This window comes from Salvelinus fontinalis, chromosome 26, assembly GCF_029448725.1.
Source record: "Salvelinus fontinalis isolate EN_2023a chromosome 26, ASM2944872v1, whole genome shotgun sequence".
Classification (NCBI taxonomy): domain Eukaryota; kingdom Metazoa; phylum Chordata; class Actinopteri; order Salmoniformes; family Salmonidae; genus Salvelinus; species Salvelinus fontinalis.
Genome location: NC_074690.1, coordinates 16,066,457 through 16,091,911, shown reverse-complemented (window position 1 = coordinate 16,091,911; position 25,455 = coordinate 16,066,457). Strand labels below are relative to the sequence as shown.

General features: G+C 45.5%; 1 protein-coding gene across 1 annotated transcript in view; it reads left to right on the top strand.

Moving 5' to 3' along the window:
- Positions 1–24,689, top strand: part of LOC129823728 (KN motif and ankyrin repeat domain-containing protein 2-like) — a 44,351-nt gene extending 19,662 nt beyond the window's left edge. Inside the window, exons 2-10 of the mRNA XM_055882679.1 lie at positions 7,743–7,901; positions 8,076–9,719; positions 11,953–12,028; positions 14,534–14,893; positions 15,069–15,153; positions 17,716–17,935; positions 20,311–20,453; positions 23,262–23,462; positions 24,499–24,689. Of these exons, the coding sequence (XP_055738654.1) occupies positions 7,883–7,901; positions 8,076–9,719; positions 11,953–12,028; positions 14,534–14,893; positions 15,069–15,153; positions 17,716–17,935; positions 20,311–20,453; positions 23,262–23,462; positions 24,499–24,597 (2,847 nt within the window). The 5' untranslated portion in view covers positions 7,743–7,882 and the 3' untranslated portion in view covers positions 24,598–24,689. The remainder of the gene's footprint in view (positions 1–7,742; positions 7,902–8,075; positions 9,720–11,952; positions 12,029–14,533; positions 14,894–15,068; positions 15,154–17,715; positions 17,936–20,310; positions 20,454–23,261; positions 23,463–24,498) is intronic.
- Positions 24,690–25,455: the final 766 nt, after the last annotated feature.

Genomic DNA, 25,455 nt, shown 5'->3' with positions numbered 1-25,455 from the left:
GAGGGGTCTGGAGAGAGGGGGGTTTAGAGTCTAACACCTACCTACTGAGGGGACAGGAGAGAGAGGGGGGTTTAGAGTCTAACACCTACCCACTGAGGGGTCTGGAGAGAGGGGAGTTTAGAGTCTAACACCTACCCACTGAGGGGTCTGGAGAGAGGGGGGTTTAGAGTCTAACACCTACCCACTGAGGGGTCTGGAGAGAGGGGGGTTTAGAGTCTAACACCTACCTACTGAGGGGACAGGAGAGAGAGGGGGGTTTAGAGTCTAACACCTACCCACTGAGGGGACAGGAGAGAGAGGGGGGTTTAGAGTCTAACACCTACCCACTGAGGGGACAGGAGAGAGAGGGGTTTAGTCTAACACCTACCCACTGAGGGGACAGGAGAGAGAGGGGGGTTTAGAGTCTAACACCTACCCACTGAGGGGACAGGAGAGAGAGGGGGGTTTAGAGTCTAACACCTACCCACTGAGGGGACAGGAGAGAGAGGGGGGTTTAGAGTCTAACACCTACCCACTGAGGGGTCAGGAGAGAGAGGAGGGTTTAGAGTCTAACACCTACCCACTGAGGGGTCAGGAGAGAGAGGGGGGTTTAGAGTCTAACACCTACCTACTGAGGGGACAGGAGAGAGAGGGGTTTAGAGTCTAACACCTACCCACTGAGGGGACAGGAGAGAGAGGAGGGTTTAGAGTCTAACACCTACCTACTGAGGGGACAGGAGAGAGAGAGGTTTAGAGTCTAACACCTACCCACTGAGGGGACAGGAGAGAGAGGGGGGTTTAGAGTCTAACACCTACCCACTGAGGGGTCAGGAGAGAGAGGGGGGTTTAGAGTCTAACACCTACCCACTGAGGGGTCAGGAGAGAGGGGGGTTTAGAGTCTAACACCTACCCACTGAGGGGTCAGGAGAGAGGGGGGTTTAGAGTCTAACACCTACCCACTGAGGGGTCAGGAGAGAGGGGGGTTTAGAGTCTAACACCTACCCACTGAGGGGACAGGAGAGAGAGGGGGGTTTAGAATCTAACACCTACCCACTGAGGGGACAGGAGAGAGAGGGGGGTTTAGAATCTAACACCTACCCACTGAGGGGACAGGAGAGAGAGGGGGGTTTAGAGTCTAACACCTACCTACTGAGGGGTCAGGAGAGAGAGGGGGGTTTAGGGTCTAACACCTACCCACTGAGGGGACAGGAGAGAGAGGGGGGTTTAGAGTCTAACACCTACCCACTGAGGGGTCAGGAGAGAGAGGGGGGTTTAGAGTCTAACACCTACCCACTGAGGGGTCAGGAGAGAGAGGGGGGTTTAGAGTCTAACACCTACCCACTGAGGGGTCAGGAGAGAGGGGGGTTTAGAGTCTAACACCTACCCACTGAGGGGTCAGGAGAGAGAGGGGAGTTTAGAGTCTAACACCTACCCACTGAGGGGACAGGAGAGAGAGGGGGGTTTAGAGTCTAACACCTACCCACTGAGGGGTCAGGAGAGAGAGGGGGGTTTAGAGTCTAACACCTACCCACTGAGGGGACAGGAGAGAGAGGAGGGTTTAGAGTCTAACACCTACCCACTGAGGGGTCAGGAGAGAGGGGGGTTTAGAGTCTAACACCTACCCACTGAGGGGTCAGGAGAGAGAGGAGGGTTTAGGGTCTAACACCTACCCACTGAGGGGTCAGGAGAGAGGGGGGTTTAGAGTCTAACACCTACCCACTGAGGGGTCAGGAGAGAGAGGGGGGGTTTAGAGTCTAACACCTACCTACTGAGGGGACAGGAGAGAGAGGGGTTTAGAGTCTAACACCTACCCACTGAGGGGACAGGAGAGAGAGGAGGGTTTAGAGTCTAACACCTACCTACTGAGGGGACAGGAGAGAGAGAGGTTTAGAGTCTAACACCTACCCACTGAGGGGACAGGAGAGAGAGGGGGGTTTAGAGTCTAACACCTACCCACTGAGGGGTCAGGAGAGAGAGGGGGGTTTAGAGTCTAACACCTACCCACTGAGGGGTCAGGAGAGAGGGGGGTTTAGAGTCTAACACCTACCCACTGAGGGGTCAGGAGAGAGGGGGGTTTAGAGTCTAACACCTACCCACTGAGGGGTCAGGAGAGAGGGGGGTTTAGAGTCTAACACCTACCCACTGAGGGGACAGGAGAGAGAGGGGGGTTTAGAATCTAACACCTACCCACTGAGGGGACAGGAGAGAGAGGGGGGTTTAGAATCTAACACCTACCCACTGAGGGGACAGGAGAGAGAGGGGGGTTTAGAGTCTAACACCTACCTACTGAGGGGTCAGGAGAGAGAGGGGGGTTTAGGGTCTAACACCTACCCACTGAGGGGACAGGAGAGAGAGGGGGGTTTAGAGTCTAACACCTACCCACTGAGGGGTCAGGAGAGAGAGGGGGGTTTAGAGTCTAACACCTACCCACTGAGGGGTCAGGAGAGAGAGGGGGGTTTAGAGTCTAACACCTACCCACTGAGGGGTCAGGAGAGAGGGGGGTTTAGAGTCTAACACCTACCCACTGAGGGGTCAGGAGAGAGAGGGGAGTTTAGAGTCTAACACCTACCCACTGAGGGGACAGAAGAGAGAGGGGGGTTTAGAGTCTAACACCTACCCACTGAGGGGTCAGGAGAGAGAGGGTGGTTTAGAGTCTAACACCTACCCACTGAGGGGACAGGAGAGAGAGGAGGGTTTAGAGTCTAACACCTACCCACTGAGGGGTCAGGAGAGAGGGGGGTTTAGAGTCTAACACCTACCCACTGAGGGGTCAGGAGAGAGAGGAGGGTTTAGGGTCTAACACCTACCCACTGAGGGGTCAGGAGAGAGGGGGGTTTAGAGTCTAACACCTACCCACTGAGGGGTCAGGAGAGAGAGGGGGGGTTTAGAGTCTAACACCTACCCACTTAGGGGTCAGGAGAGAGGGGGGTTTAGAGTCTAACACCTACCCACTGAGGGGACAGGAGAGAGAGGGGGGTTTAGAGTCTAACACCTACCCACTGAGGGGTCAGGAGAGAGAGGGGGGTTTAGAGTCTAACACCTACCCACTGAGGGGTCAGGAGAGAGGGGGGTTTAGAGTGTAACACCTACCAACTGAGGGGACAGGAGAGAGAGGGGGGTTTAGAGTCTAACACCTACCCACTGAGGGGACAGGAGAGAGAGGGGGGTTTAGAGTCTAACACCTACCCACTGAGGGGTCAGGAGAGAGAGGGCGGTTTAGAGTCTAACACCTACCCACTGAGGGGACAGGAGAGAGAGGGGTGTTTAGAGTGTAACACCTACCAACTGAGGGGACAGGAGAGAGAGGGGGGTTTAGAGTCTAACACCTACCCACTGAGGGGTCAGGAGAGAGAGGGGGGTTTAGAGTCTAACACCTACCCACTGAGGGGTCAGGAGAGAGGGGGGTTTAGAGTCTAACACCTACCCACTGAGGGGTCAGGAGAGAGAGAGGGGTTTAGAGTCTAACACCTACCCACTGAGGGGTCAGGAGAGAGGGGGGTTTAGAGTCTAACACCTACCCACTGAGGGGTCAGGAGAGAGGGGGGTTTAGAGTCTAACACCTACCCACTGAGGGGTCAGGAGAGAGGGGGGTTTAGAGTCTAACACCTACCCACTGAGGGGACAGGAGAGAGAGGGGGGTTTAGAATCTAACACCTACCCACTGAGGGGACAGGAGAGAGAGGGGGGTTTAGAATCTAACACCTACCCACTGAGGGGACAGGAGAGAGAGGGGGGTTTAGAGTCTAACACCTACCTACTGAGGGGTCAGGAGAGAGAGGGGGGTTTAGGGTCTAACACCTACCCACTGAGGGGACAGGAGAGAGAGGGGGGTTTAGAGTCTAACACCTACCCACTGAGGGGTCAGGAGAGAGAGGGGAGTTTAGAGTCTAACACCTACCCACTGAGGGGACAGGAGAGAGAGGGGGGTTTAGAGTCTAACACCTACCCACTGAGGGGTCAGGAGAGAGAGGGGGGTTTAGAGTCTAACACCTACCCACTGAGGGGACAGGAGAGAGAGGAGGGTTTAGAGTCTAACACCTACCCACTGAGGGGTCAGGAGAGAGAGGGGGGTTTAGAGTCTAACACCTACCCACTGAGGGGTCAGGAGAGAGAGGGGGGTTTAGAGTCTAACACCTACCCACTGAGGGGACAGGAGAGAGAGGAGGGTTTAGAGTCTAACACCTACCCACTGAGGGGACAGGAGAGAGAGGGTGGTTTAGGGTCTAACACCTACCCACTGAGGGGTCTGGAGAGAGAGGGGGGTTTAGAGTCTAACACCTACCCACTGAGGGGTCAGGAGAGAGAGGGGGGTTTAGAGTCTAACACCTACCCACTGAGGGGTCAGGAGAGAGAGGGGGGTTTAGAGTCTAACACCTACCCACTGAGGGGACAGGAGAGAGAGGGGGGTTTAGAGTCTAACACCTACCCACTGAGGGGACAGGAGAGAGAGGGGGGGTTTAGAGTCTAACACCTACCCACTGAGGGGACAGGAGAGAGAGGGGGGTTTAGAGTCTAACACCTACCCACTGAGGGGTCAGGAGAGAGAGGAGGGTTTAGGGTCTAACACCTACCCACTGAGGGGTCAGGAGAGAGGGGGGTTTAGAGTCTAACACCTACCCACTGAGGGGTCAGGAGAGAGAGGAGGGTTTAGGGTCTAACACCTACCCACTGAGGGGTCAAGAGAGGGGGGTTTAGAGTCTAACACCTACCCACTGAGGGGTCAGGAGAGAGAGGGGGGGTTTAGAGTCTAACACCTACCCACTTAGGGGTCAGGAGAGAGGGGGGTTTAGAGTCTAACACCTACCCACTGAGGGGTCAGGAGAGAGAGGGGGGTTTAGAGTCTAACACCTACCCACTGAGGGGTCAGGAGAGAGAGGGGGGTTTAGAGTCTAACACCTACCCACTGAGGGGTCAGGAGAGAGGGGGGTTTAGAGTGTAACACCTACCAACTGAGGGGACAGGAGAGAGAGGGGGGTTTAGAGTCTAACACCTACCCACTGAGGGGACAGGAGAGAGAGGGGGGTTTAGAGTCTAACACCTACCCACTGAGGGGTCAGGAGAGAGAGGGGGGTTTAGAGTCTAACACCTACCCACTGAGGGGACAGGAGAGAGAGGGGGGTTTAGAGTCTAACACCTACCCACTGAGGGGTCAGGAGAGAGAGGGGGGTTTAGAGTCTAACACCTACCCACTGAGGGGTCAGGAGAGAGGGGGGTTTAGAGTCTAACACCTACCCACTGAGGGGACAGGAGAGAGAGGGGGGTTTAGAGTCTAACACCTACCCACTGAGGGGTCAGGAGAGAGAGGGGGGTTTAGAGTCTAACACCTACCCACTGAGGGGACAGGAGAGAGAGGGGGGTTTAGAGTCTAACACCTACCCACTGAGGGGTCAGGAGAGAGAGGAGGGTTTTGAGTTATAGAGGGGAAGGAAGGAGGAAGCTTGGGAAGAGACTGAAAGAAGAGTGAGATGGGTAGATATGGCTGGTCAGGATAGTCTAGACAAGATGGCGGGAGGACAAGAGGGGAGAATGTATAATAAGTAAAGAGAGTTGAAGGAGAGAAGAGAGGTGAGATAACAGGAGAGAAATATACTGAGGAAGAGAAACAGAGAGAAAGCACTGGAAGAAAAGAGGGAGGCCGAGAGAGTAGGAGAGACATTTTTAAATGTAGGAGTGTATTGGGTTCCCTGGCTATTGGTCACAACCGTCTAGGAGTTATTTTGAGATCTGTATTTGGACTGAAGGTCTATAATCAGGGGCGGACTGGCCATTTGGCATTTCGGGAAAATACCAGATGGGCTGGTCCAATATCTGGCTAATAATGGGGGCCTCAGGGAAAATAATGTTCCTGTGTGTTAGAAATGCCAAGGCTGATATAATCAAGGGAACATCAGGCCTTCCACTGTTCTACGCAAATCAGTAGGGTTAATTCTGATGTATGGATGAAGCAGGTGAGTGATTGAGTGAGTGAGTGAGTGAGTGAAGGAGTGAGTGAAGGAGTGAGTGAAGGAGTGAGTGAAGGAGTGAGTGAGTGAGTGAGTGAGTGAGTGAGTGAGTGAGTGAGTGAGACATCAATGTTACTGCCACAAGTTCGTGATGAGTTGTCCACTCGAAAATCCAGGGCGAGTCCTCATTTGGAAACCACAAGTCCACCAGTTCCAAAAATGTAGGCTGTAGTGCATTCAATATGAATTACAATGATACAAAAGGTTATGTGAACAGAAGGTTACGTAATAACCACTTTTGTAAATATCAATTACCGTGTCGAATTTCCTTATTTTTTCAAAATGGTAAAAAGAAAATCATGGTGAAAATAACAGTGTTTTACATTCTCCAGGTGCAGAACCGTTTGATAAATACAGAACAGAGGCATTAGAACACACAGAACAGAGACATTAGAACACACAGAACAGACATTAGAACACACAGAACAGAGACATTAGAACACACAGAACAGACATTAGAACACACAGAACAGAGACATTAGAACACACAGAACAGACATTAGAACACACAGAACAGACATTAGAACACACAGAACAGACATTAGAACACACAGAACAGAGACATTAGAACACACAGAACAGACATTACAACACACAGAACAGACATTAGAACACACAGAACAGAGACATTAGAACACACAGAACAGACATTAGAACACACAGAACAGACATTAGAACACACAGAACAGACATTAGAACACACAGAACAGACATTAGAACACACAGAACAGAGACATTAGAACACACAGAACAGAGACATTAGAACACACAGAACAGAGACATTAGAACACACAGAACAGAGACATTAGAACACACAGAACAGAGACATTAGAACACACAGAACAGAGACATTAGAACACACAGAACAGAGATTAGAACACACAGAAAAGAGACATTAGAACACACAGAACAGAGACATTAGAACACACAGAACAGAGACATTAGAACACACAGAACAGATACATTAGAACACACAGAACAGATACATTAGAACACACAGAACAGAGACATTAGAACACACAGAACAGAGACATTAGAACACACAGAACAGAGATTAGAACACACAGAACAGACATTAGAACACACAGAACAGAGACATTAGAACACACAGAACAGAGACATTAGAACACACAGAACAGAGACATTAGAACACACAGAACAGAGATTAGAACACACAGAACAGACATTATAACACACAGAACAGAGATTAGAACACACAGAACAGAGACAGTAGAACACACAGAACAGAGACAGTAGAACACACAGAACAGAGACAGTAGAACACACAGAACAGAGACAGTAGAACACACAGAACAGAGACAGTAGAACACACAGAACAGAGACATTAGAACACACAGAACAGAGACAGTAGAACACACAGAACAGAGACAGTAGAACACACAGAACAGAGACATTAGAACACACAGAACAGAGATTAGAACACACAGAACAGACATTAGAACACACAGAACAGAGATTAGAACACACAGAACAGAGACAGTAGAACACACAGAACAGAGACAGTAGAACACACAGAACAGAGACAGTAGAACACACAGAACAGAGACAGTAGAACACACAGAACAGAGACAGTAGAACACACAGAACAGAGACATTAGAACACACAGAACAGAGACATTAGAACACACAGAACAGAGATTACAACACAGAACAGAGACATTAACAACAATAATCTACAAATGCTCTCCCCCTCCTCCTCTGTCCCCTGCTTGCTGTCCCCTGCTTGCTGTCTCTTGCCAGGCAGTCAAGTTGCTGACCATCACGAGAAAAGAGTCTCAACGCCAGTAGAAGTTGGCAAGCGAGCAGAAACTGACTGGCACTCAGACTACCAACAGACATCTAATGTGCTAAAACACAACGCTCACAGCTGAAGCCTGACAATGACGGACAAACAAAATGGTAACAGCTTTACAAATATATCAAATGTATCAATGAAAATTGGCTACCTTTTTGATAGTTATATGGAACAAAATGTTTGTTAGATAATTCCTTAACACATTTATGCTCCACACACTGTAGTGCTTATTATGAATCAATGTTATGATAACAAGAAACTCTGCAACCCTTTTGTAGGAAATGGGCCCAAAGCCCCAGAGAATAGAGTGAAGGGGAAGCCTCCTCCGTACTCGGTGGAGACGCCCTATGGCTTCCGCCTGGACCTGGACTTCCTCAAGTACGTGGACGACATCGAGAAGGGCCACACCATAAAGAGAGTCCCCATCCAGCGCCGGAGCAGGGGGCAGAGGCCCAGCACTCTCCCCAGGAACCTCAACCTCTCTGGGCATGGCTACCAGTCTAGCCCCTGGGGCTCCACTGGAGCTCTGGCCTCCAGGTCTCGCCTCCCCGACCCCCACCAAGGCTATGGCTTTTGGGCTTATGATGGCAGATCGCCAGCCTCCCCTGGAGGATACAAGTCTGTGGCAGAGATGGAAGCCAGTATCAGGGCCTTTGATGAGCAGCCCTTGGGGGAGCACATCAGGCCCAATCTCCTGCGGGCCTCCAGCCTGCCTCTTACCGTCCTGCTAAGGAAAGGTTCAGAGTCAACTGAGGACCCGGCCAGTCTCCGAAGCTCCAGAGACCGTCTCGGAGGAAGGGACACTTCCAAGGAAGACATCCTCTACTCCCTGGACCGCTTGTCAAACTGTCCGTCCAAACAGGATTTTTCTGGAACCCTCCGCCGTCTCAATGAAGCCCTGGAGCACATGGGCAAGCTGGAGGAGGAGGTCCGTGTCATCCCAGACCTCAAGGCACAGATCTACATCCTGCAGGAGGAGAGGGAGATGCTCCGTCTTGGACTGAACCCCAAACCCGCATCCCGAACCTTCTCCAACAGGGCCAAAGACCATTCTTACGTGACCTCTGACCTCAAAAGACCCAGGAAAGAGAGTAATCTCTTCCTCGCCAACAATGACATCACCGATGATGACTCTAACCAGACACACGAGTGGAGGACAAGCACAGACCTGGATGAGCTTCTCACAGTGACGTCTCTGCAGGCCAAAGTGGCCATGCTGGAGCAGAGGCTTCATGAGAGCAGCCTGGACCTCCAGAAGGCTACCGTGCTACTGAGAGAACATCAGGAGGAGGGCCGGAGGAACGATGAGAGGATGTGCCAGCTGATCACGAACACTGGGGACTGGGGGAGAGCAGAAAGAGTCCCTGTGGAGCAAGATGAAAAACAGACTGAGAATTCTTCTAGGTGGGTCTTAGCAGGTGTGCATGGTACATCCATTCGAGAAAGTTTGAATGTAGGAGAAGCTTTGTCGACAAATACAGTGACCATTAGAACAAATAGACAAAACCCTGGCACTCAGATTGAGGACCTAGAAGATGATCAAGTCTGGGTTTCAGCTAGCTCTTTCATGATGGAGGCCCAAGCGAACAGTCTTGGAGCTGGTCAACACAGTTCAAAAACGGTGGTCCATTGCTCCGTCAGAGAACCAGGCCTAGCAGTACCCATGGAGCACATGCCCCAGGAGGAAGCCCCCCCAGGGAGCATGGATCAAGCTGTGGCAGCCCTCCACATAAGGAGGATCCAGTGTCTCCTGGAACAGCAGTGGGAGTGTCTGTGTGGGGGGACAGCACCAGAGGGGGGCAAGGCCCTGGAGCACCCAGACCCCAAGGTCAATTCACTACAGGAGGAGATGATGAGTCTGGTTCATACTCTTTCCTCCTACTACAACCATGGATCCAGTGACGGAGAGGTTTCTCAAGGAGGTATAGCCTATTTTCACAGATCTTTCAGGTTGATTTCCAGAACACAGATTAAGCCTATTGCTGGACTAAAAAGTATGCTCAATGAAGAATCTCCATTGAAAGTGCTTTCTATTCCAGGAGAAGACTTGATCTAGGACTGGGAACCTGGAAAACAATCGACAGTCTACATTGATAATAAATATTTTCAATTAAATATAAAAAGAAAAGTTATTTGGAAGAAGTAATCATTTTCTCAGGTTCCTTATAAAGCAAATTGAAATCCAATGTTTATTTTATAGAACAGAGCTCTTTTGTCTTTCATAAATCAGACATTTTCGAACTCATTTGAATTTCAAAGCACAGTCATAATGTAACGCAATCGATTCCCAATGGTTTTGAAACCCCATTCACGTCACGTCAGCACATTTAACTCATAGCTTTGAGCTATTTCTCCATCTAGCATGAAAGATTATGTCAGATTTATGAGTCAATGACAGGAGTTTACTGCACACAAATCCCATTCCCATGTCAGAGACTACTTACAGACAACTTTCATTGCCTCTCTCACATTGAGAGCCACCATTGACCATGCGGTGTACATGAATGGCTATAGTTGTTCTGGCTTTATTCATGATAGATTTTTGATTTTGCCATATTGGAATGATTACAGTCCCTACAAGTACTTCCCTTCTCTACCTTTATACTAGCACTTTGGTCATAATTACAGGGAAATGATTTTGTTCTCGTGCTAAAGACAAGTCAATGCTGCTGAGGACACAACTCACCAGACTCATGTGTCTTATTAAAGCAAAGAAATTAACATAAATACAGTTTATATGTAATTATCAAACTTCCCACATAGAGTTCCATTGTTATTAGGCTACCAACCATGTATAATGTAGTCTGTTTAAGGACTGTCTATTACCATGTCACACTGTGTGTGGTTGGTCCCACCTGAAACGACAATCATTTGCAAAGCATTTACAATGATGTATTTTTTATAAAGGGGTTCGAGCTTCACCAACCCTTTAGTTGTTGTTGTTTGTTTAGCCGTTGCTGTATTCAAAGTGGGACCGTGTGATTTAACAGCTCCTACGCCTTAAAACAAATGCTTTCGTCTCATCCAGGGTTGCAAAGGGAGGGTATATTACTGGAAACTTCTGAAGTTTACCAGTAAACAACCAGAATTGTGGTAACTTTCAAGGTATTTTAGGAGTTTTATCTAGTGGCCTTTTTTTGAGTACTTTAGATTATCACATGAGTCTGTAATTATCCCTGTCCCTCTGTGTGGTCTTATCACATGAGTCTGTAATTTAACATGTCCCTCTGTGTGGTCTTATCACATGAGTCTGTAATTATCTCTGGCCCTCTGTGTGGCCTTATCACATGAGTCTGTAATTATCTCTGTCCCTCTGTGTGGTCTTATCACATGAGTCTGTAATTATCTCTGTCCCTCTGTGTGGTCTTATCACATGAGTCTGTAATTATCCCTGTCCCTCTGTGTGGCCTTATCACATGAGTCTGTAATTATCTCTGTCCCTCTGTGTGGTCTTATCACATGAGTCTGTAATTATCTCTGTCCCTCTGTGTGGTCTTATCACACGAGTCTGTAATTATCTCTGGTCCTCTTTGTGGTCTTATCACATATTAAATATGAATATAAACCATCAACTTTGTAAATACCATAGGGTGTTTAATATGAGACTTTCAGCATGAAATATCCTTTATACTGTTTTTGTATTAGCAGGTCAATATGTCTTTGTTGTAAATGCTTTGGCGCCAAACTGGTGGTAGATGTGAAAGAAGTCATTAGTTGGAAGAGTTTCATAGTTAATGGAAAATAATGCCATTGTTCATTAGATGCTTTTTGTTCATTTAAGTAGGCTATTTTCTCTTGAATTCTATGGCCTATTCACCAGAGCAGTGGTTCCCAACCTTTTTTGGCTGCTGTACCACCAACTGAATTTTGCTCTGCCCGGAGTACCCCTGAAGTACCCCCTCGTGTACATTTTACCAGTAGGCCTATGGTCTAATGAGTGTTCTCAAGTACCCCCTGTGGATAGACCAGGTACCCCCAGGGGTCCTAGTGCCCTTGCTTGGGAACCTCTGCACTAGAAACTCATTGGCAATATGAATAATAGATATGAATATATTTGTTTCAAGTTATTCAAGTATAAATTACCAGAGTTCCTATAGATTACCATAGCTTTTACCAGTATCTTTGCAATCCTAATCTTGGCGTTTTCTCTCCCAGTCCCAAAATCCACCATGAAGAGAAATGGGAGTGCTCGGATGTCAAAGAACCTCCACTTTGTTGGTGTGAACGGAGGGTAAGACACTAGTCTCCTTTATGTTGTTAACAAATAACTAACTTGAGCATCACCCTCTGAATTTATGACCATTTTATGGCTAAAGATCTCACTGTGCAGAAACTCGAGTTTGGTACAGTCTGCGTTTAGCTCTGAAAACCCCTTGTACAGGGCCTTCAGAAAGTATTCACACCCCTTGACTTTTTCACATTTTGTTGTGTTACAGCCTGAATTTAAAATAGATTCAATTGAGATTATGTGTCACTGGCCTACACACAATACCCCATAATGTCAAAGTGGAATTATGTTTTTAGAAATGTTCACAAACTAATTAAAAATGAAAAGATGAAATGTTTTAAGTCAATAAGTATTCAAGCCCTTTGTTATGGCAAGCCTAAAGTTTAATAGTAGAAATGTGCTTAACAAGTCACATAATAAGTTGCATGGACTCACTCTGTGTGCAATAATAGTGTTTAACATGATTTTTGAATGACTACCTCATCTCTGTATCCACACTTACAGATAATTGTAAGGTTCCTAAGTCGAGGAGTGAATTTCAAACACAGATTCAACCACAAAGACCAGGGAGGTTTTCCAATGCCTCACAAAGAAGGGCACCCATTGGTTCGATGGGTAAAACATAAAAAAGCAGACATTGAATATCCCTTTAGGTATGGTGAAATTATTAATTACACTTCGGATGGTGTTTCAATACACCCAGTCACTACAAAGATACAGGCGTCCTTCCTAACTCAGTTGCTGGAGAGGAAGGAAACCGCTCAGGGATTTTACCATGACACCAATGGTGACTTTAAAACAGTTACAGAGTTTATTGGCTGTGATAGGAGAAAACTGAGGATGGATCAACAACATTGTAGTTACTCCACAATACTAACCTAATTGACAGAGTGAAAAGATGGAAACCTGTACAGAATACAACATATTCCAAAACATGCATCCTGTTTGCAATAAAGCACTAAAGTAAAACTGCAAAAAATGTGACAAAGAAAGTAACTTTATGTCCTGAATACACAGTGTTATGTTTGGGGCAAATCCAACACAACACATCACTGAGTACCACTTCATATTTTCAAGCATGATGGTGGATGCATCATGTTATGGGCATGCTTGTCATCGGCAAGGACTAGGGACTTGTTTTAGGATAAAAAGAAACGGAATAGAGCTAAGCACAGGCAAAATCCTAGAGGAAAACCTGGTTTAGTCTGCTTTCCAACAGACACTGGGAGACAAATTCACCTTTCAGCAGGACAATAACCTAAACCTAATGCCAAATATACACTGAGTGTACAAAACATTAGGAAAAACTTCCTAATATTGAGTTGCCATCAGAACAGCCTCAATTCGTCGGGAATGAACTCTACAAGATGTCGAAAGCATTCCACAGCAATGCTGGCCCACATTCACTCCAATGCTTCACACAGTTGTGTCAAGCTAGCTGGATGTCCTATGGGTGGTGGACCATTCTTGATAAACACAGGAAACTGTTGGGCGTGAAAAACCAGGCAGTGTTGCAGTTCTTGACACACTCAAACCGACGTGCCTGATACCTACTTACACTTACTATCCCGTTCAAAGGCACTTAAATCTTTTGTCTTGCCCATTCACCCTCTGAATGGCACACATACACAATCCATGTCTCAATTGTCTCAAGGCTTAAAAATCCTTCTTTAACCTGTCTCCTCCCCTTCATCTATACTGATTGAAGTGGATTTAACAAGTGGCATCAATAAGGGATCATAGCTTTCACCTGGATTCACCTGGTCAGTCTATGTCATGGAAAGAGCAGGTGTTCGTAATGTTTTGTCCACTCAGTGTACACTGGAGTTGCTTACCAAGATGACAATGAATGTTCCTGAGTTGCGTAGTTACAGTTTTGACTTAAATTGGCTTGAAAATCTATGGCAAAGACTTGAAAATGGCTTTCTAGCGATGATCAACAACCAACTTGACAGAGCTAAAATAATTTTAAAAAGAATAATGTGCAAATATTGTACAATTTGGAAAGCTCTTAGAGATTTACCCAGAAACACTCACAGCTGTAATCGCTGCCAAAGATGATTCTAACATGTATTGACTCAGAGGTGTGAATACTTACGTAAATTAGATATTTCTGTATTTCATTTGCAATACATTTGCAAAAATGACTTTGTCATTATGGGTAAGAAAAATATATATTTAAACCATTTTGAATTCAGGCTGTAACCAAAAAATATGAAATAAGTCAAGGGGTATGAGTACTTTCTGAAGGCACTGTACATGGCTAGATTGTCAGGATGGCTGTACACGCTTAGAAACAAGGTGCTATCTAGAACTTAAAAGGGTTCTTTGGCTGTCCCCATAGGAGAACCCTTTGAAGAACCCTTTTTTGGTTCCACAGAGGGTTCTAAATGGAACCCAAAAACGGTTCTCATATGGGTACAGCTGAATAACCATTTTGTAACCCTTTTTTTCTAATAGTATAATATAATTTCTAATACACATTGGTTCCTGCTGATATGTATTTAGCTTTGAAACAACACCAAATGAGGATTTGGACCGTAAGAGCCATGCAAAGGAGGACATGTCAGCCCTACAGCAACAACCAGAAGGACAACTCCCCCCTGGGGAGATGGCAGAGAAACGTGCAGACCATGGGGGTTCCAACCACGGAGACCAGAAAGAGGGAGACCCAAGCCCAGGTCAAGAGATAATGGAAGGAACCGATCCGATGGACCAGACTACTCAAACTGCAGAACCAGACGAACAGACAGATAGTGGTGGGGATGTGGAAGCTGCAGAACCAGAGGAACATAACAAGACGGACACAACACCAGAGGAACCCATGGAAGCAGAACCAGATCCAAACACAGATCCCAAACAAGACAGGTGAGGGGAACTGAGTATATTGTATTTCGTTCATGAATTATACAATTTGATGATTGGCCAGTTGTTTTGGCATATACATTTTTTAATTTTGAATAGTGTCATGACGATCTTTATTGTAACGTATTGACGTTAGTGAGAGTATATGAATTGGACTGATGATTCTGTGTCCTCATAGGGAGGCTGTAGAAGGGGAGTTCATAGCAGCATGCCATTTCGTCAACGATCACATGGATAACATGGATAACCCCAATGATGACATGGTATGCATGGTACAGAAATACACTTAGACATAGGCACAACCTAATTACACAAGCCTTATTCAACATGAATGGCTGTCAACACAGATAAGGCAGGCCCTACCAAAACACAGTGTGTTAAAGATGAAATCATTTGTGTCATTTTTCATTTAATGAAGAGGAGCATAGTTATACACCTCAATACTTTCATTAGCATCATTAAAATGTACAGGTAATTGCCAAAATAACGGAAACACCAACATAAAGTGTCTTAGTAGGACCACCACGAGCCAGAACAGCTTCAGTGAACCCTGACATAGATTCTACAGGTGTCTGGAACTCTATTGGTATAGATTCTACAGGTGTCTGGAACTCTATTGGTATAGATTCTACAGGTGTCTGGAACTCTATTGGTATAGATTCTACAGGTGTCTGGAACTCTATTGGTATAGATTCTACAGGTGTCTGGAACTCTATTGGTATAGATTCTACAGGTGTCTGGAACTCTATTGGTATAGATTCTACAGGTGTCTGGAACTCTATTGGTATAGATTCTACAGGTGTCTGGAACTCTATTGGTATAGATTCTACAGGTGTCTGGAACTCTATTGGTATAGATTCTACAGGTGTCTGGAACTCTATTGGTATAGATTCTACAGGTGTCTGGAACTCTATTGGTATAGATTCTACAGGTGTCTGGAACTCTATTGGTATAGATTCTACAGGTGTCTGGAACTCTATTGGTATAGATTCTACAGGTGTCTGGAACTCTATTGGTATAGATTCTACAGGTGTCTGGAACTCTATTGGTATAGATTCTACAGGTGTCTGGAACTCTATTGGTATAGATTCTACAGGTGTCTGGAACTCTATTGGTATAGATTCTACAGGTGTCTGGAACTCTATTGGTATAGATTCTACAGGTGTCTGGAACTATTGGTATAGATTCTACAGGTGTCTGGAACTCTATTGGTATAGATTCTACAGGTGTCTGGAACTCTATTGGTATAGATTCTACAGGTGTCTGGAACTCTACTGGTATAGATTCTACAGGTGTCTGGAACTCTATTGGTATAGATTGTACAGGTGTCTGGAACTCTATTGGTATAGATTCTACAGGTGTCTGGTACTCTATTGGTATAGATTCTACAGGTGTCTGGAACTCTATTGGTATAGATTCTACAGGTGTCTGGAACTCTATTGGTATAGATTCTACAGGTGTCTGGAACTCTATTGGTATAGATTCTACAGGTGTCTGGAACTCTATTGGTATAGATTCTACAGGTGTTTGGAACTCTATTGGTATAGATTCTACAGGTGTCTGGAACTATTGGTATAGATTCTACAGGTGTCTGGAACTCTATTGGTATAGATTCTACAGATGTCTGGAACTCTATTGGTATAGATTCTACAGGTGTCTGGAACTCTACTGGAGGGATCTGACACCAGTCTTCCACCAGGAAATACATAATTTGGTGTTTTGTTGGTGGTTTTGTTGACTGTGTTCAATTGGGTTGAGATCTGGTGACTGAGACGGCCATGGCATATGGCTTACACCGTTTTCATGCTCTTCAGATCATTCAGTGACCACTCGTGCCCTGTGGATGGTGGTGTTGTCATCCTTTGGGGGCATAGCCATGGTAGCCAAAATAATGGCCTGCCCAGCATTTTTATACATGACCCTAAGCATGATGGGATGTTAATTGCCTAATTAACTCAAGAACCACACCTGTGTGGAAGCACCTGCTTTCAATATACTTTGTATCCCTCATTTACTGAAGTGTTTCCATTATTTTGGCAGTTACCTGTATATCTGCTGTTAGCGTCGTTAACATGTCTATCTGCTGTTAGCGTCGTTAACATGTCTATCTGCTGTTAGCGTCGTTGACATGTCTATCTGCTGTTAGCGTCGTTGACATGTCTATCTGCTGTTAGCGTCGTTAACATGTCTATCTGCTGTTAGCGTCGTTAACATGTCTATCTGCTGTTAGCGTCGTTAACATGTCTATCTGCTGTTAGCGTCGTTAACATGTCTATCTGCTGTTAGCGTCGTTAACATGTCTATCTGCTGTTAGCGTCGTTGACATGTCTATCTGCTGTTAGCGTCGTTGACATGTCTATCTGCTGTTAGCGTCGTTAACATGTCTATCTGCTGTTAGCGTCGTTAACATGTCTCTCTGCTGTCAGCTTCGTTAACATGTCTATCTGCTGTTAGCGTCGTTAACATGTATATCTGCTGTTAGCGTCGTTGACATGTCTATCTGCTGTTAGCGTCGTTAACATGTCTCTCTGCTGTCAGCTTCGTTAACATGTCTATCTGCTGTTAGCGTCGTTAACATGTATATCTGCTGTTAGCGTCGTTGACATGTCTATGTGCTGTACGCATTTTCTCCCTAAAATATCCAAGGATTATGGATAGAAGTCCTCAGATAGGACCAGTTTATCCTCCATTTGGGGGGGGAAACAGGAAACTGATCTTAGATCAGCGTCTATGGCAGGGCAACTCCAGTCCAGGTGGGCCACAGTGTGTGCAGGCTTTTGTCCCAGCCCCGAACTAACACTCCCCGGTTATCGTCTGTTCCCCAGAGGCGTGGCCTGGTGGTGCTGTTCCAGCATTGGTTCCGGGTGGCGGCTGAGGAGGACTCTCTGGCCAATACGGTGTCTGTGTACCTCAGAGAGGTGAGGACGGCCACGCCGTCGCTCCTCCCCTTCTTAGTTAACATGGCAGATGACAACGGCAACACAGTGCTGCACTACAGCGTGTCTCACATCAACTATCCCATTGTCAGCCTGCTACTGGACACAGGTAGGTTCCACTGTGTATGTGTTTGTGTGTTTGTGTGTGTGATTACACCATTATGAGAATGTTGAAGGTAGGACAGTAAGTGTATATAAGAACTCACTGTATGGGATATCTACATGGTTCCACAGTGTATCTACCGTTCAAAAGTTTGGGGTCACTTAGAAATGTCCTTGTTTTTGAAAGAAAAGCAATTTTTTTGGTCCGTAATTATCAGCAACCATCACTCCTGTGTTCCAATGGCACGTTGTGTTAGCTAACACAACGTGCCATTGGAACACACGAGTGGTGGTCGCTGATAATGGGCCTCTGTACGCCTATGTAGATATTCCATTAATTTCTTATGGCTGCAATCCCGTTAACGGGATGATATGATAACAGCCAGTGAAAGTGCAGGGCGCCAAATTCAAACAACAGAAATCTCATAATTCAAATTCCTCAAACATACATGTATCTTATACCATTTTAAAGGTCATCTTGTTGTTAATCCCACCAAAGTGGCCGATTTCAAATAGGCTTTACAGCGAAAGCACCACAAACGATTGTTAGGTCACCGCAAAATCACAGAAAAACACAGCCATTTTTCCAGCCAAAGACAGGATTCACAAAAAGCAGGAATAGAGATAAAATTAATCACTAACCTTTGATGATCTTCATCAGATGACACTCATAGGACTTCATTTTACACAATACATATATGTTTTGTTCGATAAAGCTCATATTTAAATCCAAAAACCTCAGTTTACATTGGCGACATATTCAGAAATGCCTCCAAAATATCCGGAGAAATTGCAGAGAGACACGTCAAATAACATAAATACTCATCATAAACTTTGATGAAAGATACATGTTTTACATAGAATTAAAGATACACTTGTTCTTAATGCAACCGCTGTGTCAGATTTCAAAAAGCTTTACGGCAAAAGCACAATATTCAATAATTTGAGAACAGCGTTCAGCCACAAAAGGAAGCCATACAGTTCCCCGCCAAATTGTGCAGTCAACAAAACTCATAAAAAGCATTATAAATCTTCACTTACCTTTGCTGATCTTCGCCGGAATGCACTCCAAGGACTCCCACTTCCACAAGAAATGTTAGTTTTGTTCGGTCATGTCCATCATTTATGTCCAAATAGCTATTTTTGTTAGCGTGTTTGGTAAACAAATGCAAAGTCAGAAAGCGCGTTCACTAAAAGCTGACGAAATGTCAAAAAGTTCCGTAACAGTCAGTAGAAACATGTCAAACGATGTATTGAATCAATCTTTAGAATGTTTTTAACATAAATCTTCAGTAACGCTCCAACCGGAGAATTTCATTGACTTCAGATGTGCGATGGAACAGAGCTCCCTCTCATGTGAACGCGCATGGTCAGAGCATGGCCAGGTCATGGTAGACCTGACTATTTCCTGTCTCCTTCGGCCCCATTACACAGTAGAGGCATCAGACAAGGTTCTACAGACTGTTGACATCTAGTGGAAGCCGTAGGAAGTGAAAACTCATCCATATCCCACTGTGTGTTCTGTAGGGGCTGTGTTGAAAATCGACCAACCTCAGAATTCCCACTTCCTGTTTGGATTTTTTCTCAGGTTTTTGCCTGCCATATGAGTTATGTTATACTCACAGACATCATTCAAATAGTTTTAGAAACTTCAGAGTGTTTTCTATCCAATATGAATAATAATATGCATATATTAGCAACTGGGACTGAGGAGCAGGTAGTTTACTATGGGCACCTCTGTGCACCTTTCATCCAAGCTACTCAATACTGCCCCTGCAGCCATAAAAAGTTTTTAAAAATCTGCCGTTTCCAGCTACAATAGTCATTTGCAACATTAACAATGTCTACACTGTATTTCTGATCAATTTTATGTTATTTTAAATGGACAAAAAAAAGGTGCTTTTCTTTCAAAACAAGGACATTTCTAAATGACTCCAAACTTTTGAATGGTAGTGTATATGGTTCCACAGTGTATCTAATATGGTTCCACAGTGCATCTACATGGTTCCACAGTGCATCTACATGGTTCCACAGTGCATCTACATGGTTCCACAGTGTATCTACATGGTTCCACAGTGTATCTACATGGTTCCACAGTGTATCTACATGGTTCCACAGTGTATCTACATGGTTCCACAGTGTATCTACATGGTTCCACATTGTATCTACATGGTTCCACAGTGTATCTACATGGTTCCACAGTGTATCTACATGGTTCCACAGTGTATCTACATGGTTCCACATTGTATCTACATGGTTCCACATTGTATCTACATGGTTCTACATTGTATCTATTGTCTCTCTTGAAACAATACTACAAAAACACAAGTTGACATGAAGGTCCAATACGCGTTTTTAAATGGGCGTGTGTTCCCTCTGAAGGTGTTTGTGAGGTGGACCTTCAGAACAAGGCGGGGTACACAGCGGTGATGCTGGCGTCCCTGACGGCCCCGGACAGCTCTGGGGACATGGAGGTGGTCGGCAGGCTCATGGAGCTGGGGGACGTCAATGCTCAAGCCAGCCAGGTCACTGTCACTGCCTCTGTAGACACCAAATACACACCTCATACTAACACTGTTATATGGTACATATTGTACTGTAGGACCAAGCATCTCAGTATTCCAAAGCAATAGACAAGAATGGATACAAAATCCATAGTGGATATTTCAGAGTTACATACACTATATATACAAAAGTATGTGGACACATCTTCCTGGGGTCCACACAAAACATGAAACATAATACAGAATGACATAATACAGAACATTAACAGACAACAGCTCAAGGAAAGAACTACATCACTTTCATTGTTATAAAGGCACATGTAGCCTACATATCAATACATACACAAACTATCTAGGTCAAATAGTGGAGAGGCGTTGTGCCGTGAGGTGTTGCTCTATCTGTTTTTTGAACCAGGTTTGCTGTTTATTTGAGCAATATGAGATGGAACGAAGTTCCATGCAATAATGGCTCTATATAATACTGTACGTTTTCTTGAATTTGTTCTGGATTTGGGGACTGTGAAAAGACCCCTTGTGACATGGTGGGGTAAGTGTGTGTGTCAAATCAAATCAAGTGTCAGAGCGATGTGTCAGTTGACTATGCAAACAATTTGAGATTTTCAACACATTAATGTTTCTTATAAAAGAATAAGTGTTGCAGTCAGTCTCTCCTCAGCTCATGGCCGAGCTGCCGCACACAAGCCTAAGATCACTATGCACAATGCCAAGCGTCGGCTGGAGGGGTGTAAAGCTCGCCGCCATTGGAATCTTGAGCAGTGGAAACACGTTCTCTGGAGTGATGAATCACGCTTCACCAACTGGCAGTCCGATGGACAAAACTGGGTTTGGCGGATGCCAGGAGAAAGCTACCTGCCCGAATGCATAGAGGCAACTGTAAAGTTTGGTGGATGAGGGATAAATGTCTGGGGCTTTTTTCATGGTTCGAGTTAGGCCCCTTAGTTCCAGTGAAGGGAAATCTTAACGCGACAGCATACAATGACAATCTAGACCATTCTGTGCTTCCAACTTTGTGGCAACAGTTTGGGGAAGGCCGTTTCCTGTGTCAGCATGACAATGCCCCCATGCACAAAGTGCGGTCCATATAGAAATGGTTTGTCGAGATCAGTGTGGAAGAACTTCACCAGCCTGCACAGAGCTCTGACCTCCACCCCATCGAACACCTTTGGGATGAATTGGGATGTAGACTATGAGCTAGGCCTAATCGCCCAACATCAGTGCCCGACCTCACTAATGCTCTTGTGGCTGAATGGAAGCAAATCCCTGCAGCAATGTTCCAACATCTAATAGAAAGCCTTCCCAGAAGAGTGGAGGCTGTTATAGCAGCAAAGGGGGGGACCAACTCCATCTTAATGCCCATGATATGATTTTGGAATAAGATGTTGGACGAGCAGGTGTCCACATAGTTTTGGTCATGTAGTGTATGGATCATCAATATACAGTAAACTGGACCTGTGTAGTGATTATTTGTTCAGAATAATAATAGATTTTCATATAGCTATAAACTATATGTATCTGCACCAAAGGCCAACGGTGTGTCAGGCTTCTTCCACAGAGAATATTATAGCTTTAATAAATAATAACACCTCATGTTTCTGTCATAGTATGGTTTAACCAGGCTACAGTACTGGAGATTGAATACCTCATGTTTCTGTCATAGTGGGGTTTAACCAGGCTACAGTACTGGAGCAGGAATACCTCATGTTTCTGTCATAGTGTGGTTTAACCAGGCTACAGTACTGGAGAATGAATACCTCATGTTTCTGTCATAGTGGGGTTTAACCAGGCTACAGTACTGGAGAATGAATACCTCATGTTTCTGTCATAGTGTGGTTTAACCAGGCTACAGTACTGGAGCATGAATACCTCATGTTTCTGTCATAGTGGGGTTTAACCAGGCTACAGTACTGGAGAATGAATACCTCATGTTTCTGTCATAGTGTGGTTTAACCAGGCTACAGTACTGGAGAATGAATACCTCATGTTTCTGTCATAGTGTGGTTTAACCAGGCTACAGTACTGGAGAATGAATACCTCATGTTTCTGTCATAGTGGGGTTTAACCAGGCTACAGTACTGGAGAATGAATACCTCATGTTTCTGTCATAGTGGGGTTTAACCAGGCTACAGTACTGGAGAATGAATACCTCATGTTTCTGTCATAGTGTGGTTTAACCAGGCTACAGTACTGGAGAAGGAATACCTTATGTTTCTCTGTCCTCTCCTCTCCCTTGCTGCCTGGACCTCTGTCCTCTCCTCTCCCTTGCTGCCTGGACCTCTGTCCTCTCACACACAGAGCCTCGGTCTCCTCACGTCGTCTCACCCTGTTCTTCCTTCCATCTCAGTCACTAACTCATGCCCCTTTCCCCATCCAGCCCTCTCTCCATCACCGCACGTCTCTCTTCTCCCACCAATTATTTTGATGGCCGGACTAGGACCAAAAATCAGCACTGGGTATTTCTGGTTCACACATTGACATTTGAGTATTTTAGCAGAGCATGCAATTCATACTGGTCCCCCGCGGGAATCGAACCCACAACCCTGGCGTTTTTAAGCGCCATGCTCTACCAACTGAACCACAGGGGAATACCATGGAGTCTTTTTGCGCAGAAATCATAATTACATGTCTTAACTGGCCCATGGGCCTCTCTATTTTAAACACACTACACAATATTGTCCTATAAGACCAGCCTCTGTACTAAAGAGGGATTTGCCCAAACTGCCTCCTGGCCAGTCAGTTTCAGCTCTGCATGCCGAGATAATTCTCCTCTCTTGGCCCTCCTCATCCCTCTGCCTGTCTCTCTCCCTCCAGAGGGGTCAAACAGCTCTGATGCTAGCAGTGAGACATGGCCGGGGCCTGATGGTGCGTCTGCTGCTGCGCTGCGGGGCCGACACCAACATCCAGGACTGCCAGGGGGCCACGGCCCTCGTGTGCGCCTGCGAGAGGGGCCACACACACATCGCCCGGCTGCTGTTGCAAGCGGCCGAGTGTGACACCAGCGTCACTGACAGGGTGAGTGCTGGATGGATACACTACAGAACACACACAATCCCCCACCCGCTGAAAGCCTCAGGTTTCACCATGAGGCCGACGGTACCTTCAGGAGACGACAATACATCTAACAACCTGCTCCTACGCCACCTAGTGAACAAGACTACAAACTACACTCTTGGGGGGAATTATCAACCATCTCAAGTCAATTATATTGCCATTAGAAGACTCAATGTTAACAGGATGTCAGTCCTCTTTTCTCACTAGAATTAGCGACTTTGCTGAAAGAGCAGCTTAGGCCATTGGAAGCATTCGAAAGCCCAAATACATTGGCTGAGTCCCAAATAGCACCCTATTCTCTATGGGCCCTACTCAAAAGAAGTGGACTAAACGAGGAATAGGGTGCAGTTTAGGATGCGCCCTTGACTCATTGAGCTGAGAGTGACAGCGTGGCTGTTCTATAATAGAGCTAGCACTCAGCTCTCTGTGGATTAATGAAGCCTATTGTTGAGGCAAACCTCACCGGGCTTTGACAAGCTAATCACTAATCCGCTAAATCTGTAGGGAAAGAGAGCAAAAATAAAAGGGAAATCCTCCACGCTGTCCAATTCTCCCCGTAGACTGGTGGAGAATAAGAGCGAAGCTCTCTCAGTTTAGGGCCTCCTGCTTTGAATTGACTCCAGCCTATCCTCAAAGTGTTCATTCAATCAATTCTTATTCACTTGGCGAATGTGCACTATACCGTTTTCTCTCAGGTTTTTTAAAATATTACTGTCGTTTAGCATGGTTGCATACTTAAGTATAGTGTGTGCCAAACCTCTCCTGCAGTACTCCCACCCATTTCAGTACTAGCACACCAGATTTATCAAGCACTTCAGTAGTTGAATCAGGTGTGCTAATACAGGAATATACCAATGTGGAATAGCTAGGGTTACTCAAGGAGAGGTTTAGGAAATACTGACTTAGCATACCCACAATGATTTATAGTGCATACCTCAAGTATTGATCTTCTCTTCTTTCTTCCTCGTCCCCCTCTTTTCGTCTCCACCTCCTCCAGCGTGGTCGCACGGCCCTGTCTGTAGCGCAGCAGGGGTCCCACGTTGACATCACAGCCCTTCTCCAGGCCCACCAAACACACGCTGAGACGTCTGTCTGAGACCCCTTACCCTGTCCCCGTGGATGGACTCAAAGACATAGATGTTGCAGTACAAGGAATGTCCATGTCCAAATGGTACCCTGTTCCCTGCTGTATATGCTGTATATAGAGCCCTTCTTCCTACTATATATTGAGCCCTTCTTCCTACTGTATATATAGCCCTTCTTTATGCCACAATTTAGGTCAATTATCTCCTTCTTTCTCTGTTTCCATCTGTCTTCTTTCTCTTCTCCTTCTGTCTCTCTTTCTCTTCTCCTTCTGTCTCTCTTTCTCTTCTCCTTCAGTCTCTCTCTTCTCCTTTGGTCTTGAGGTCGGTACCCTCGGGGCATTTCAGCTAGAGAGAATCTTTACAGTAAATATACAGTGCATTTACATTGAACTGTTTCCTACTATCAGCTATATGTTGCATGGTAATCTCAATACTGTATGAAGTAAAATAATGAGCTATACTGTTAAAAATGGATTTCATTATGATCAATATCCATTGTAGACGAACCCGACAGTTGATTTAACTACTTATTTCCTTGCATTATTCTTAAAACAACGCAAGACTGTTGACCTATAACTGTTTTAATAAACTGTTTTCCAATGATTTTGTATTGGATGTGTGGTAAACACATTACAACTCATTGTACTCTGTAATGACAGAAATGGACAGCAGATGGCGCTACTTTTCCATACTGTTATGAATGCACTACTGACTGAATGTCTTGAGATTTTATTCAGAGACGTACATACATTTGAAGTTTACATACACCTTAACCAAATACATTTAAACTCAGTTTTTCACAATTCCTGACATTTAATCCTAGTAACAATTCCATGTCATACATACACTCAATTAGTATTTGGTAGCAT